This window comes from Nelusetta ayraudi, unplaced genomic scaffold (genome assembly GCF_046127955.1).
Source record: "Nelusetta ayraudi isolate G7.1 ecotype Tasmania unplaced genomic scaffold, CSIRO-AGI_Nayr_v1 ptg000094l, whole genome shotgun sequence".
NCBI classification, from domain to species: domain Eukaryota; kingdom Metazoa; phylum Chordata; class Actinopteri; order Tetraodontiformes; family Monacanthidae; genus Nelusetta; species Nelusetta ayraudi.
Genome location: NW_027466144.1, coordinates 1,612,844 through 1,626,897, shown reverse-complemented (window position 1 = coordinate 1,626,897; position 14,054 = coordinate 1,612,844). Strand labels below are relative to the sequence as shown.

The window sequence follows — 14,054 nt, the reverse complement described above, 5'->3', positions numbered from 1 at the left end:
ATTTTGCTGATGGAAAATTAAGTTCATGATAAAATTCCCTTTTTGCATGATGGATTTAAGAAAATTGAAAGTGAAGTGTTTTATCGGCCCACAATACACCTTTGCGTTTGCCTGGAAGTGTTTTAAAGCACAACAGGCTCAGCTGTGACTGTCACTAACTTTAGCCATGCTATTGTTACCTGCTTCTTAGCAGTGACTGCCAGCGCCTGCCTCGTTGTCACCAGTATTATATTGGCAAGTGTATTATTTCATTAACGAAACAGAGAATTGAACACCTCACAGTACACAGGGAAGGAGCACTCCCAGCACACGGAAACACAGCAACAATTGGATTTACGTCACTCACTTTCTAATCGTGATTACATATGTTTGGTATTGGTCAGTGCTTGAGCATATTTAGAGCAGGAGCATCACAAGCACATGAGAAATTTGTGTAGCATTCCACTTGAATGTAAAAATATACAGCCATTAGAATTTATGGTTTTTTTTTATAATGTTTTAAGCAAATTAATGTTATAATTCATGATTCCATTAATTTTTAGATTTTTTTGTCACACTGCTGCATTAAAATCAATGCATGTTGTATATATTCATAATATCTCTATGGACAGAGCCGTGGGGGTAGCTTGGAGATTAGTAAATACAACCAAAGGTCAAAGCCAAGCAAACAGTCAGTCTCCCAGCTGTCACTCACAGTTTGATACCGTCGAGTCTTTTCCTTGAAACCCTCAGCTGCATTATCTTCCTGGAAATATGAAAACACTACGACCAGGGATATTAGCGGACTCATACAGCTTGACCATTGTCATAATTAATTTAAACAGACCATGACTGATGCAGTTACATATATAAAATGCTTTTGTTTATATTTGTATTTATCCTTCCTGCAACTGTAACTTGGATTTTGTTGATAAGAACGAGGAAAAAGAAGTGTGATTAAGTTCAAGGACACAGACTGGATTCCTTTTTTCAACTGCAATATTTCAAGTTATGTGCTCACATGAGGGGGTGATTGTCACAATGTAGGCATTTGTTGTTGAATTACAAACATGTCACCATGCTCAGCTGTCCAGGACATTCCAGCAGTATGGACGCAGCGCCTCATGGGATCTGGGACTATTTTTGCGATGTAGATAACCCACACACACTTAGATGTTTGAATAACATCCTTGATCAACATGTTGTACTCTCTTACTCATATTTCTTTCTTTCATCAAAGGTCAATCTCTCCAGGAAAATCGACTTCTATGGTTCGTCTGCATTAAATTTCTTCTGCTGAACTGGCACCCTCTAGCGGTGAACGTTTAGACTACATTTAACGACCAAATTAACAAAAACAACTAAATGAAAGTGTGTGTGTGTGTGTGTGTGTGTGTGTGTGTGTGTGTGTGTGTGTGTGCGTGCGTGCGTGCGCTGCGCGCGCGCGCGCTTTGTTCATGTGCAGCTACCCATTTTGTTGTCATACTTGAATGTCACTTGCCAACTGAAGAAAAGGGACAGATGTGGATTGTTTGACATGTGAGTCAACAGTCCCACATTATGCCTTTAAGCCCTCGGCATAGTAAGCTTCCCTTTAAAGCAATGACAAAGGGTACCAGCTGTTTTTGGCTGGACAAGGCATTAAGTGACTATGATGATATATCTAAGAGCTTTTTTATTTTTTTTATTTTAAATCATCGTTATTTTTAATTTTATTTAATCAATATATATTTATTCAGTCTTACTCATTTATTCTGTCATTGTAATATGGCAGAATATAATGCATTCATTTCCTCTATATATGTATAGGTATAATGGCCGTTTTCCTTATTAGGGCTGTTTTCCACATGTGTTGCATCGCCTGTGTTTCCTCAAGGAATTCATTGAAGAGTTGAGCCTGGGCGCTCAATACCCAGGGCGGTAGATTGTTTCTTCCCTTAAAAGGCCATATCCAGGAATGTCAACGCAGGCAAGGGAGTGTTTGCTCAAATTACACTTATTAGCCCAGGGGGTGCGTGCGTCCACCCTAAATTTTACGCGCACTCATTTTGACGTGTCACGGGACACCTGACAATATTTTTTCAATTGTAGTACTTTTAAATTCAATTATTGTGTCACGTAATGTGAACGAATCATGCGCACGGATTGTTCTGTTGACTTTACTATATTTGTACTATGCAGAAACACCCCTGTTTCCTTCGATTGGTTCGCTCTGAACGGTCCCCCTCCGGGCCCGACCGTACGATCAGGAAGTGAAGGGCGGTGGTTGAGAAAAAGAGGAGCGCGCAGTTAGCCGTCAGTATCGTCGTTGCTGTCAGGTAAGACTTTGAATTCGGTTGTTGTTGTTGTTGTTGTTGTTTTTAGTCAGCCACAGTTGGCTTCATTACGGTTGCCCAATACGAAACAACTCTACCTCATATCTACGGTTTGCGCCGTAATTGTACTGAATTCAGTTTTCGGTTGATCGCCTTGAAAACACGGCTAGCTGTTAGCCGCACCGCTCAGGAGTCGGTGTCGACCGTCGTTAATCGACTTGAGGGTACATTATCGATATTGTTCGTTTTTGACATCGTTCGATTAAAACATCGACCACACTGAACCGAACGCACAAATGTTGTTGGGCCGTGTTGTGCATTTAGTTTTCTGAATTCTACGACTCCACTGAAAAGACGGGCCATTACTGCGACTAGGCCGCAAATTATTGCAGCGTATCTATGAAACGTCTGCGCTTGGTCTGACGGTGGACTTGGAGGTGTGTCACGCCTAAAATGAAAATAGGCTACCGTCGAAGACAAACCCATGTACTTGTGTAATATGACGCATCATGTAACTTTATCATCATCATATAATTGTAGTCGGTGATTGTCGTTCTCGTTGATCCGTTTGGTCGATGAAATGAGGATTTCGCGATGGTTTTGTAATAACCATTCTTCGGTCCGCACGCGGGCAGCGTTCAAAACAAGCAGCTGTAATCTTTATTTCACATAAGTAATTGTCCGTAATAGCTGCAGCCGTAGCTCTAAACATGAGCGTGTGTCTATTTATATCATATTGTCTTGGTTGAGTGATATTACTGTCATACATGCAGCATTGTCCAGCCTAAAAAGGGTGGCAGGCGGCTTTATAGAGTGTAGTGAATTCCATGAGCAGCCGACCTTCCAAACTTGACTGTATCAGCGCAATGATGCATCCAGCACTGCATCCAGGCATGTCCTGATAAGGGCATCATCCTCACAGCAGTAGTTTCCTGCCCAGAGTGTCGGCAGCGAACCGATCAACTTGAGAAAGATGAACACATTTCCATTTATAGCTCAGCAAAGGACAGTTCACTGGGGAAAAGAGTGCTCGGCACAAATGATGTGCTCCTATTTTGAGTTGGTGAACATATAGTTTGCCCCGATGCAAAGAAATGATGAGTTTTGCTACTAAAGTGTTTACACATTCCTTGAATTGTTGGACATAAAAAAAATATTATTTACACAGACAAGTTGAAGGGATTCACTGCCAATCAGTACTTGGGGTGGGTGTGTACCAACATGTGTTGTTCACTTTCTTCCAGAAATAAACAGTCAAGATGTCGAGCAAGAAGGCCAAGGGAAAGACCACAAAGAAGCGCCCTCAGCGCGCCACCTCCAATGTCTTTGCCATGTTTGACCAGTCCCAGATCCAGGAGTTCAAAGAAGCCTTCAACATGATCGACCAGAACCGGGACGGCTTCGTGGACAAAGAGGACCTTCACGACATGCTGGCGTCCCTTGGTGAGTCGGCGACGTTTCTAAAAATTGAGGATGAGCTCAAACAATATGCCGGAGGAAAAGGCTGCGAGCAGTTCACTTTGCCTTTTTTGGATGTGTGCACTTGCAGTGTTTGCTGTCAGCAGCCTGGCTCAACAAACATGTTTTAATTGTTTGTCTGATGGTGTCAGCGAATGAGCTGCTCCAGCTGAATGTTATAAAACTGCAGATAGAGTATACAACTGCTTGTCTATCATGCAGGTAAAGATCCAACTGATGATTACCTGGACGCCATGATGAGCGAGGCACCTGGGCCCATCAACTTCACCATGTTCCTCACAATGTTTGGCGAGAGGCTCAACGGCACTGACCCTGAAGATGTGATCAGAAATGCATTTGCTTGCTTTGATGAGGAGGGGACGGGTGAGTTCCCCTAACCTGCGTTGATACATGGTGTACTTTGAGTATTAATGAGATTCTTTGCTTAAAATGATGTGTATTACTTCAGTGACACCAATGTTGACTGAAGCTGACTTGTTTGTTTTTTTTGTTTTTTTGCTTTAGGTTTCATCCAGGAAGACTACCTCAGGGAGCTGCTCACAACAATGGGTGACCGGTTTACAGACGAAGAGGTGGACGAGCTCTACAGAGAAGCCCCCATTGACAAGAAAAACAACTTCAACTATGTGGAGTTCACTCGCATTCTAAAGCATGGTGCCAAGGATAAAGACGATTAAAAATAAAAACCATGCCATCGATCCCCTTCTCTCTCTCTCTCTCCTCGCTGCCCCCTCTCTCAGCTAGATCAGCCTGTTCCATTACCAGTTTAAACACCCTTTTCAAACGAACCAAAGCAATAACTGTTCACTCCTCTTGGTAAATTCTGGCACTTGTGCTGTGTACTGTGCACATCTTGGGAAAAGAAACATGTTTAATCGGTTGTTAAAATTTTGTTTTTCTGTCATGTAAAGATGCGAGAATGCAGTACCCTGAAAGCTCAAGTCTTCAATCCCTTTGATCGGGTTTAGCTGAATTTTTACATTTTATAATATAAACTTTTTAAATAAAGCCCTCTATCAAGATGTACCTTGCTGTTTCCATTCCATAAATTACATTTAAAAAAGACATGCGTTGCATTACTCTGTCTTCATTCCTTCCTGACGTAACTTCAAATACTTGGGCTGCAGCTTTTTCCTCTCCTGGGCTTGTTGGGACACGTCATGGTAATAATCAGTCCTGGTGCATTGACTCAACAAGTGCAACCCCACTGCCCATGCATTCTTTCTTGAAACAAGTCAAAGGTTTGCTGAATGAGGTGATGTGAAAAGTCCATATGGTAAAATACCCTGTGTGGAGCACATCAATTACCAATCCATTATTTACCCTGGTGGTGTGATGTTGAATTGCAAAACTTAATGTGTGGATGATTGTGGCCTCTAGCTCATGTAAACATGAGCACATTCTCCTCCCAACCACTGGAAAGCTGGTCATTACCTGCATCTTACGTCGCCTTTTTTTTCCCACAAAAAATTGGAGACATCAGCCAATGGCCAAATAAAAGATAAATGCACCAGGAGAACTTATCTCACCACAGGCCAAATAGCTCAGAGGGGAAGAGCTGAGCTGGGAGTCCAGAGGTCACTGGTTCAATTCCTGGAGCTGACAAAGATTCTTTTCCATCCAAAGGCTGAAATAGAAGGAGAAAGGCACCAGGAAAGTTGCCGTGCACTCAGGGCAGATAGCTCAGCGGTTAAAAGACAGACTCTGAATCCCAAAGTTGGTGGTTCAAATCTTAAGACAGACAGTGACATGTTTTAAAGTGCAATGGTCAAAGAAGCAGGATGAAAGCACCAGGAGAAGCCAAGCAAACACCTGAAGAATAGCTCAGAGGTTAAGACGTGGACTCTGAACGCCAGAGTCGCTGGTTCAAATCTGACCACAGTCCGTCGTCATTTTTTCCACCAAATCCTGTTAAACATGACACAAAGGAAAACATTTTACTTAACAAAAAAGAAAGATACATGTGCAATGAGAACAGCTCTTTTCACTGAGCGTTTAGCTCAACCTTTAAAAATTTGGCTGCAAAGCCAAAGACTGACGGTTCAAATCCAGCCTGAGGCAGTGCTTTTTTTATTTTTAATGTCCACTGGCCAAAAATGAAGGATGAAGGCGTCCTGAGAACGACTCCTCCTGTGAGCTCTGGTGGCGTAATGGTTAGTCCGCTAATATGAACCTGTGGACGAGCCTGGTACAGCCTGAACCTGGTTCGAATCCAGAACCAAGAGCAGATGAAACACGGACCTGAACAACTGGCCAGGGAGCCAGAGAGCGAGATCACCTGGGACAATGAAACTGGCCAAGGGGCGGGGCCAGAGAGCGTGACCACCTGGGACATTGAACCTGGCCAAGGGGTGGGGCCAGAGAGTGTGACCACCTGGGACATTGAACCTGGCCAAGGGGCGGGGCCAGAGAATGTGACCAACCGGGATAATGAAACTGGCCAAGGGGCGGGGCCAGAGAGTGTGACAACCTGGGATAAAACGGCACATCCAGTACGGAACTGGAACTGCTGTCAAAAGGTGGCAGTAGAGAGCACTGCAGGCAGACCCGGTAGGCGAGGGTACAAAAAAAAAGTGAGCTTTTTTTTGGTGCTACCCCTTTTAGCCACACCCACCTTATTTCCATAACCATGCATAATTATTGTGTACACAATAACCACACCCACATTTGCCAATCCAGCAGTGGACAGGGGTGAAATTAACATAAATTAGCAAATATTTGCATAAAACTGGGCGTGCTTTGGGAGACACGCCCACTTGCAGCACAATTTTGTCAAAGTGGGCGTGGTCTAAATGGATACGCCCATTTCTACACAAAATGGTAGCAAAAGTGGGCGTGACCTGGTAAATACTAGTTTTCTATTGGACAGAAGAGGGAACAGAGAGTTTGACACCTTATTGACATTGTGCAAAAGCTTTATTGAACTTTAAACAGCAAATGACTCACAAAAGACTCTTCAAGGGGTCCAAACAAAAGAGCCAATGGGTATCTGCTAGTGTCAAGCTAATCACGACCTGTATCCTTAGCACCCCTAGTGGTCGAGAACAGTTGGTCCATGCCTGTGAACTTCTCCCAACCACTGGAAAGCTGGTCATTACCTGCATCTTTAGCACCCCTAGTGGTCGAGACCACTGTGCTCCGTGACACAGATACCTGGTCTGAACCACTAGGGGTGCTAAAGAGACAGGTTATAACCAGTTTTGCCAGTGGCTGGGAGGAAAAGCTCAAAGGCATGGTACCATAAGTCTACCACTAGGGGGGCCAAGGACACGGGTTCTCACAAACTGTTCAGTGCTCCATGGCGTGGACCAGCGGTCTCAACCACAAGGGGTGCTAAAGTTACAAGCTTCACAGTTGGAGGCCCAAAGTCAATTCGTCTCCAATCCAGCATCGATAATGACCTAAAAAAAAGATGAAGAGAAAACAAACAAATCAGTCAGAATCACACCACTAGGGGTGCAAAAGATACAGGTTAGCAGCTCTGACACAGTTGGGAACAAAAGTTACCTGGCACTGATCAATGATTTCTGCCACTAAGGGGGAGCAAAAGATACAGGTTTTGTATTCAGCCCAGCTTTGCAGCGGACTTATGGTCTCTACCACTTGAGGGTGCAAAACATACAGGTTCTGACCAGCTCCACCGTGCTTCTTGGCATTGATCAGTGGTCTCTATGGATCAATGCCCATTGACATAGATCAATTGGTCTCTACCACTAGGGGCATGAAGGACACACATTCTAAGCAGCGTTCAGTGGCTAGGACATAAAAAGCTCACTGGCACAGACTTATGGTCTCTACCACTAGTGGTGCAAAAGATACAGGTTAGCAGCTTTGAAACAGTTGGGAACAGACGTTCCCTGGCGCAGATCAACGATTTCTGATGCTAAAGGCACAGACCAGCTTCTCAGCAGCTGGGGCCCAATGCTCTCTGGCATGGAACAGTGATATCTACCAGTAGGGATGATAAAAATACAGGTTCTGACCAGATTGTCAATGGTTGGAACCCAAAGCCCTCAGATACAGACCAGAGGACTCACGGCTATAGCCTGAGCTCAAATTGAGTCATGCTGGGTTATAACTTTAACAGTTAAAATTTTAACTTCAGCATTATTAGTGAATATTTCTTTCACTCACACCAAAAAGGAAGAGCTGGCTGTTGAGGATGCTGAGAGAACACACAGACCATCAGACAATCTAACAAAAATATTTTGCCCATGTCAGCACCTATCGGTATAGATTAAATATCTATGACCTTGTTGTTTCACACCATAAAAAGCACAACTTTAACCCCACAAAGTTTTTGCAAAAATCATTTACATTTTCTGTGCATATAAAACATGTTGATTTTCTTCCTGGATACTGCAGGACATTTAAATCACTACAGTTTCAAATGGAAGACCGTTAGACGTGTCAAGGATTCTCAAAATACAGTAAAAGAAAAACTGAACTTAGTTCCAAATATTGTCAATAAATAATTGCCCGAGACTTTTTGTGTGTGTTTTGAGAAGGTGTGAATGCATCAGACGCACATAAACATATTGAAATGATTGCATTGCTAGTAAGACAAAATAAGAAAAGTGTATTCTTCCAGTTCTTATACTCTGGATGTGTTGCAATGTTGCATATTGCTGAACGGAGCAGTGTACTTGCAGTGTGTAGCCTGCCTCATGCGGTTGACTGCACGTAAAAAAAAAAAAAAAAAAAAAAAATGCATTCGAGTCTGATTCTTAATGCAAAGCATTACAAATGCATGGTGTCCAAAAGCCTTTTCCCACCATATAAAATATATCTCAGGAAGGAGTCGGGGAAGCTAAACAACTTTTCGCCTCAAGTGTAGTTTCCTGCTATACCCACATTTGACACCATTAAGAATTAGACATTAAGATGTAAAACTAATGTTGAAAGCCGAATTGCGCTTTGGCAACATTAAATTCAAACCAAATCAAATGTTGCTTCATCGTGTTTTGTTCGTGAGGCTCGTTGATTGTGATGCGCGGCAGCTGGTGTTCTTACCTGGTCTTCATCCCAGAGCAAAGTTTATCAAGTCCACCGCTTCCTGAATCACGAGTCACGACAACAGTTCAAACATTTCCAATTCTAACATATTCCAAATTTCCAAGACAATCCTGTAGATCCACTTGTCTGGTGCTTTTGTTTGCAGCGGTTTGTTTCTTGCGGGAGCCTGACGACGTTCCCTCAGAGCGTCACCACGTCTTTTACATATTTACGTCACACGGGCGTCACCTTTTCAATATTCTGCCACTAACCACCAGAGGCGCTAAAGCACACGCATGCTCAACAAACTGAACAATTCTTTGTTCGCCTTGTAAACGTTCCGGGTTATCCGTGATTATTACAGTTTTCGGATGGTGAGGAGAGGCAGATATAAGCCTTGGGCTTCAGCCTGCTCCTTTATTGGTTACATGTCGTGATCTTGTATGTTAAACCTTTCCTTTTATATTTCCCCCTTGTTGTAACCAAAATAAAGTCATTCATTTATTCATTCATGCCTCATGTTTGCAGCCTTGTGCCATCAGTCATTTTTATTTATTTTCCATTTCCCTTGCCATCAAGGACGGGCAGTGAACGCAGGGAGGACGGCCTCATGAAGCAGATCTGTCCCTCAAAGTTCAATCAGAAAGCTGCATTTCTTACGAAAAATGACATTTACAAATAACTGTTCCACGAACCGTGGCTTTCAATATATATATTTTTTATTTTCAAGAACACGTTCCTTGCTGGTGAGTGTCACTGCAAAGACTAATTTCACAAAATATCAAAGAAAATTGAATTTGTCCATCCTCAGATGTTCCGGGGTCTGTTTGCCACTGCCAGTTCCACCAGTGAGGAGACAATAGTTGAAGGGTAAAAATCACACTGCCACAAGCAGAGTGAATTCCTTATCACAAGAAGAAAATTATGTTTTTTCTTGTTACCACAGGATAACAAGGAAATACCGTCCGTTGTCTTCTTCTGTCAGCACAAACCAGGATCATATATACATGTACTGTTTAAGATCTTCTCTAATTACGTCACCTCAGCTGCATATGGTTTTACTATCTTGTATATGTATTTGAATCTGAATGTCCTCCTCCTCCAAGATAAGAGACTTGCCAAAATGTAACAAAATGTTTGAAATTGAGGAGGCAATTCAAGGTGACAGTGCATTCACATTCATTACATAATAATAATCATAAGGATTTTTTGCCGTTAAAGATCCAGACAAGACTTCAAACACAAGATCGTTTTATTGTTTAGTTGGGCTTTTCTTATCACGCGTTTCAATGTTGAGTGTCTTGAGTGATCCACTGACCCACACATCTTTATGGAGAACACAGAGACAGAACATGGATCCAGTTTTTCCACATTTTTTTTTAAGCACAACGCTGGTCATAAAAACAACTTAGTTTAATCTGGTCAATCATCAAATTTTGTAACTTTTTTCCAAGAAATTATGCTTTGCCATTTTCAGTGTCGGCGGGGACAATGGATGAGAATGAAGTCATGCTCAGGGTTGAGAAGTACCACTTCATAAAAAAATGAGTTCTGAATTAAATGCATCCAAAACAAAGCAGTTTCCCCATTTCCTTTCATTTGACAGTTCATACCGGGTGAGAACCACTGTCAAGCGTTTGTCGTTTCTGATTAGAAACAGACTTTGATCTTTACTTTGCTGTGGGCAAAATAAATCAACAGCAGCAAAAATCAAACTGTCGATGCCATAGACAGTCATTGAAATCAGAGACAAACTAAGATAACACTACATTCTCAGACAAAAGAACGTTCTGATTTTTTTTTTTGAATTCGTTTGCAGGTGTTTTTGTCAAAACGTTGAGAGGCAGCGGCCAGTGAGACAACAAGCAAAAGGTTCTCTTCAGATGACAGAGCCGTTTCTGTCAGTAAGGCCACTTTATGATAAAATTCTAAGTGAGGGCGACGACCAATTGCTTGTTGTCTGTAGATCTTAGCAGAGCATCGGCATAAAAAAAAAACAAAACAAGAACAGGGCATCAAGCTTTGAAATTAGGAGGCCTGATGTTAGGCAGGTGGGAAGGTTGTCGTGGACCCCATGCCACAGGGGAAGAAAGGGGGGGGGGGGGGTGCTCAGTCCACTTCATCACCACCAGCTGTACTGCTGAGGTAGGTCCCCTGCATCCGAAGCCTCCCAACAACAGCAGCTCAAATAAAACGCCCCAGCACACCGTGAGGGATTCAGTTATAACGATCTTGCAAAAAAATAGATATATTTTCACAGACGTTTGTAAAATCATCTTGCCTAAAGTTATCTTTGAACCTCTGCGGCTTTAACAAAGCAAAGTTGAAGTCCAGGGGAAAATAATGCGCCACGCAACTGCTGCTCTGAGTACAATCCACAAAGGACAACAGCACTGTCTTTTGCTGCAGTGTTGTACTCTAAGGTGTAGTTTGCCTTTCCAATGGTTTCCTCTTCCACCAGCCCCTGCGGACACAGTCCTTCAGTTTTGTTGGCCATGTGTGTCATGTGTGTTATTAATCTTTGAGGAGTGTAACTGTCTAGTCATGTATGCGTGTGTGCGTGTGTGCGTGTGTGCGTGTGTGCGTGTGTGCGTGTGTGCGTGTTTGTGTGTGTGTGTTTATTTTTAACCGATGTGGCAGCATGAGCTCCGTCAGGACTGCAGTCAACAACACAGCTGGGATCAGCTGGGGCTGGGCATAGCTGAAGGGGCCAAGGGGGGCAAAGGGATCCTCTACTTATCCCCCAGGATGGCGTACTGGTTGTCGAGCTGCAGATGCTGCATAGAAGCCCCGCCGGTCTCCTCCCTGCCGCGATTCCTGTGTTTCACAACTTCAAAGGTCTTCTCCATTTCTCTGTCCCTGAAACAGGAGTTACACGTCTGTCAGACAACAGCGAGACCCGATCGGCCCGGTCACAGCCCCAGTGCCTCTCGTTGGGCTGCACTTACTTGCGCGTTTCTACGTGCTTGGCGGTGGCAAGCAGAGATGGGAACTGTGCGTCGCTGTAGATCTCGGGAGGCGTCTGGTTGGTCACTCGTTTGGTGGTTGTGGTCAGGCGAGCCCCCGGGGGGCGGTATACCCCAGGAGCCTTTGACTCAGGAGACAACTCCTCTTCCTCTAAAGCTGCTAAAAGAGCAACAAAACATTCAAGTTTAGAGAGTTCTACGTCTACTCCAACGTGTGAGTTTTGTTCCTTTTTATTTAATAAGTCCAAGTATCAGAAAAATTGTGTACATATGTATTATTACTTTTGAGGTCTATACAGTGTCTTTCCTTATGATTTTTTTTTTTTTACCACAACTGGTACTCATAAAAAAAACGTCTGACCTCAATGGTTGACAAAAGTCATGATGACAAAGCACAATGACAAAAACAATACCACTGTGGTAACAGCTGCTTTGTGGAAGGAATATATTGAAAAAAATCTGTATAAAATGGGCCACACTGGACAAACTAATACGACTGCCGTGCGTGACCTCACATTACATCACAGCTGACAGACTCACCCACGGATGGAGCAGGGGGCGGAGGAGCTCCGGACTTGTTCCAGGGACCCGACACTTTGTCTCCACTGACAAGAATGATCTCACCGTCCTCGCCGACTTCCTCCTTCTCGTACTCCTCTTCCTCTCTCTCGTCACTAGAACGAGTCAGACAGCTATCAGTCCGCAGAGAATCCACTGATCAAGTTTCCAGTATCAATAAAATATTTAAGTAGGTAGTAGTACAAGTATTCTAAATACTGAAACCTGGTGTTTGGCATTAAGTGACAATTATACTACAAATCCTTTATCAGAGACTGGTGAGGCAGACTCAATTTGCAATTTCATGGTTTTACTCAATGGAAATTTTTTTAACTTAACATAGCTTTGGAGCCACAGCTCTGTTAACATAACAATTATGTAGGGGGAAGGGGTTGCAGCCGCAGGGACCTGCCAGCTGCCCCCCTGTTGTCTGTAAAATGTACTTTATTTCCACCTTATCTGTAAAGCTTGAAGGCGCAGGCCACTGTAGTCCACTTCTCGCTGCTCAAACTCTTTCCATTCCTCGTCCTCCTTGGAGAAATTAATCAATTAATACTTGACAAATTTTACACAGCTACTACAACTAATGCTACTTCTTTTCTTAAAAAGAAAGAAAAAAAAGAAGAGAGAGATGACACTAGCTAGCACGAATGGTGAACTACATATGTAAAGTTATGTTGTCTAAAGTATCGACTTTAGATGTTAATAGCGCGAATTCGTGCGACTTGCAGCTAAAGGATTCGTCATACTAACAAAGTGATGAGAAATGGCGGCTCGGCCTAGTAGATAGCCACGATTCAGTCTGGGATGACAAAAGCCCACTGACACGGTGTTCGGAAACAACGTTGAAATAAATGTAACATGAAGGGCACGACACGTCTAATAATCTTAGCTTAAAAATAAAATAATGGCCAAAAGCACGCGTCATGTCCACTTTTGTGACACACGAGAATGTATGGCAGAAGAAAACCATATGCTACGTAAGCTAGCAACCGGTGTCCTCCCCAGTCAAATAGAAAAGGATTTAATTGACACGCAACAGTATCACTCACACACAAGCGAGGTCTGGACGAGTTTCTACGGACAAGTGGGGGGTTTAAGGAGGCAGGAGGATGACTTTGAAAGGAAATACACAATTTGACACGACACCGGTATCAAAGCAAGGCGCGGAGCGGAAAAAAAAAGTTCACTAGCAGCATTACGGTACCTTTTCGATCGGTGCGTCTGGATTTTCGTTTCTCGCCGATTTGTCCTTTTCCCTCTTGGTCTTCTTAATCATACCCGACGTGGGCGCAGTGGTAGACTCCTTGCCCTTGCCCTTTTCCTTCTTCTTCTTTTTATCCCGCTTGGCAAAGAAATCGTCCAGACTCTTCTCCGGTGGTAGATCCGCCATTTTCGCAACGAGCAACGTTAACAAGTTCAGCTAGCGTAATCGAGCAATGACAAATGTCAAAACTTGGCCGCCAAGTAAACGACAAGTGTAGTTTAATCAATCAGGGCAGGCGGAGTTGGTCCCGAATCGGAACGTTTTGGTTTCCTTGGCAGGCTGATAAAAGTGTCCAACCTCGATCACCGGCTAAACGGCTAGCTACCCTGTCAACCATGCCATGCACGGACTATCTGACAAATCTGTACTGTTACCCGGAAGAAGCTCAAAACTAAACCGGAAACACTGTTAGCCTTACGTCATTTTTAGGTCACCGGAGGGAATACCGGAAGTAAAAATGCGAAATAACACACACGCACAACACATATGGAAAGA

At 43.3% G+C, this 14,054-nt stretch overlaps 2 protein-coding genes and 1 long non-coding RNA gene across 5 annotated transcripts; 1 reads left to right on the top strand and 2 right to left on the bottom strand.

Moving 5' to 3' along the window:
- The first annotated feature begins 2,161 nt into the window (after nt 1-2,161).
- On the top strand, nt 2,162-4,459 carry myl12.1 (myosin, light chain 12, genome duplicate 1). The gene is made up of 4 exons (XM_076047398.1): nt 2,162-2,297; nt 3,539-3,737; nt 3,975-4,136; nt 4,278-4,459. Exons 2-4 carry the CDS (start codon nt 3,554-3,556, stop codon nt 4,448-4,450), a joined length of 519 nt encoding a protein of 172 aa, XP_075903513.1. The 5' UTR covers nt 2,162-2,297; nt 3,539-3,553; the 3' UTR covers nt 4,451-4,459.
- Nucleotides 4,460-6,669: 2,210 nt separating this feature from the next.
- On the bottom strand, nt 6,670-9,019 carry LOC142902390 (uncharacterized). Its single transcript, XR_012929081.1, has 2 exons — nt 8,787-9,019; nt 6,670-7,174 (listed from the first exon to the last, which is right to left on the bottom strand). It is a non-coding gene; the product is annotated as an uncharacterized LOC142902390 (long non-coding RNA).
- Nucleotides 9,020-10,002: 983 nt separating this feature from the next.
- cdv3 (carnitine deficiency-associated gene expressed in ventricle 3) lies at nt 10,003-13,927 on the bottom strand. Of its 3 annotated transcripts, none has more exons than XM_076047490.1 (5): nt 13,500-13,927; nt 12,747-12,823; nt 12,275-12,408; nt 11,717-11,891; nt 10,003-11,627 (listed from the first exon to the last, which is right to left on the bottom strand). In XM_076047490.1, exons 1-5 carry the CDS (start codon nt 13,683-13,685, stop codon nt 11,501-11,503), a joined length of 699 nt encoding a protein of 232 aa, XP_075903605.1. In that variant the 5' UTR covers nt 13,686-13,927; the 3' UTR covers nt 10,003-11,500. The 3 variants fall into 3 exon arrangements, with proteins under 3 accessions (XP_075903605.1, XP_075903603.1, XP_075903604.1); XM_076047488.1 differs by having other exon boundaries at nt 11,717-11,894; nt 13,500-13,924; XM_076047489.1 differs by having other exon boundaries at nt 11,717-11,894; nt 12,747-12,820; nt 13,500-13,923.
- Between the last annotated feature and the right edge of the window lie 127 nt (nt 13,928-14,054).

Bases quoted from the DNA above. Each gene is read 5' to 3' on its own strand.
- myl12.1 (XM_076047398.1), top strand. From the start codon at position 3,554: ATGTCGAGCAAGAAGGCCAAGGGAAAGACCACAAAGAAGCGCCCTCAG. The intron at 3,738-3,974 runs GTGAGTCGGCGA...TCTATCATGCAG, and splicing joins CGACATGCTGGCGTCCCTTG to GTAAAGATCCAACTGATGAT. The intron at 4,137-4,277 runs GTGAGTTCCCCT...TTTTTGCTTTAG, and splicing joins CTTTGATGAGGAGGGGACGG to GTTTCATCCAGGAAGACTAC.
- cdv3 (XM_076047488.1), bottom strand. From the start codon at position 13,685: ATGGCGGATCTACCACCGGAGAAGAGTCTGGACGATTTCTTTGCCAAG. The intron at 12,409-12,746 runs GTGGAAATAAAG...GACTCGTTCTAG, and splicing joins CTTCAAGCTTTACAGATAAG to TGACGAGAGAGAGGAAGAGG. The intron at 11,895-12,274 runs GTGAGTCTGTCA...TTGCTCTTTTAG, and splicing joins GCCCCCTGCTCCATCCGTGG to CAGCTTTAGAGGAAGAGGAG.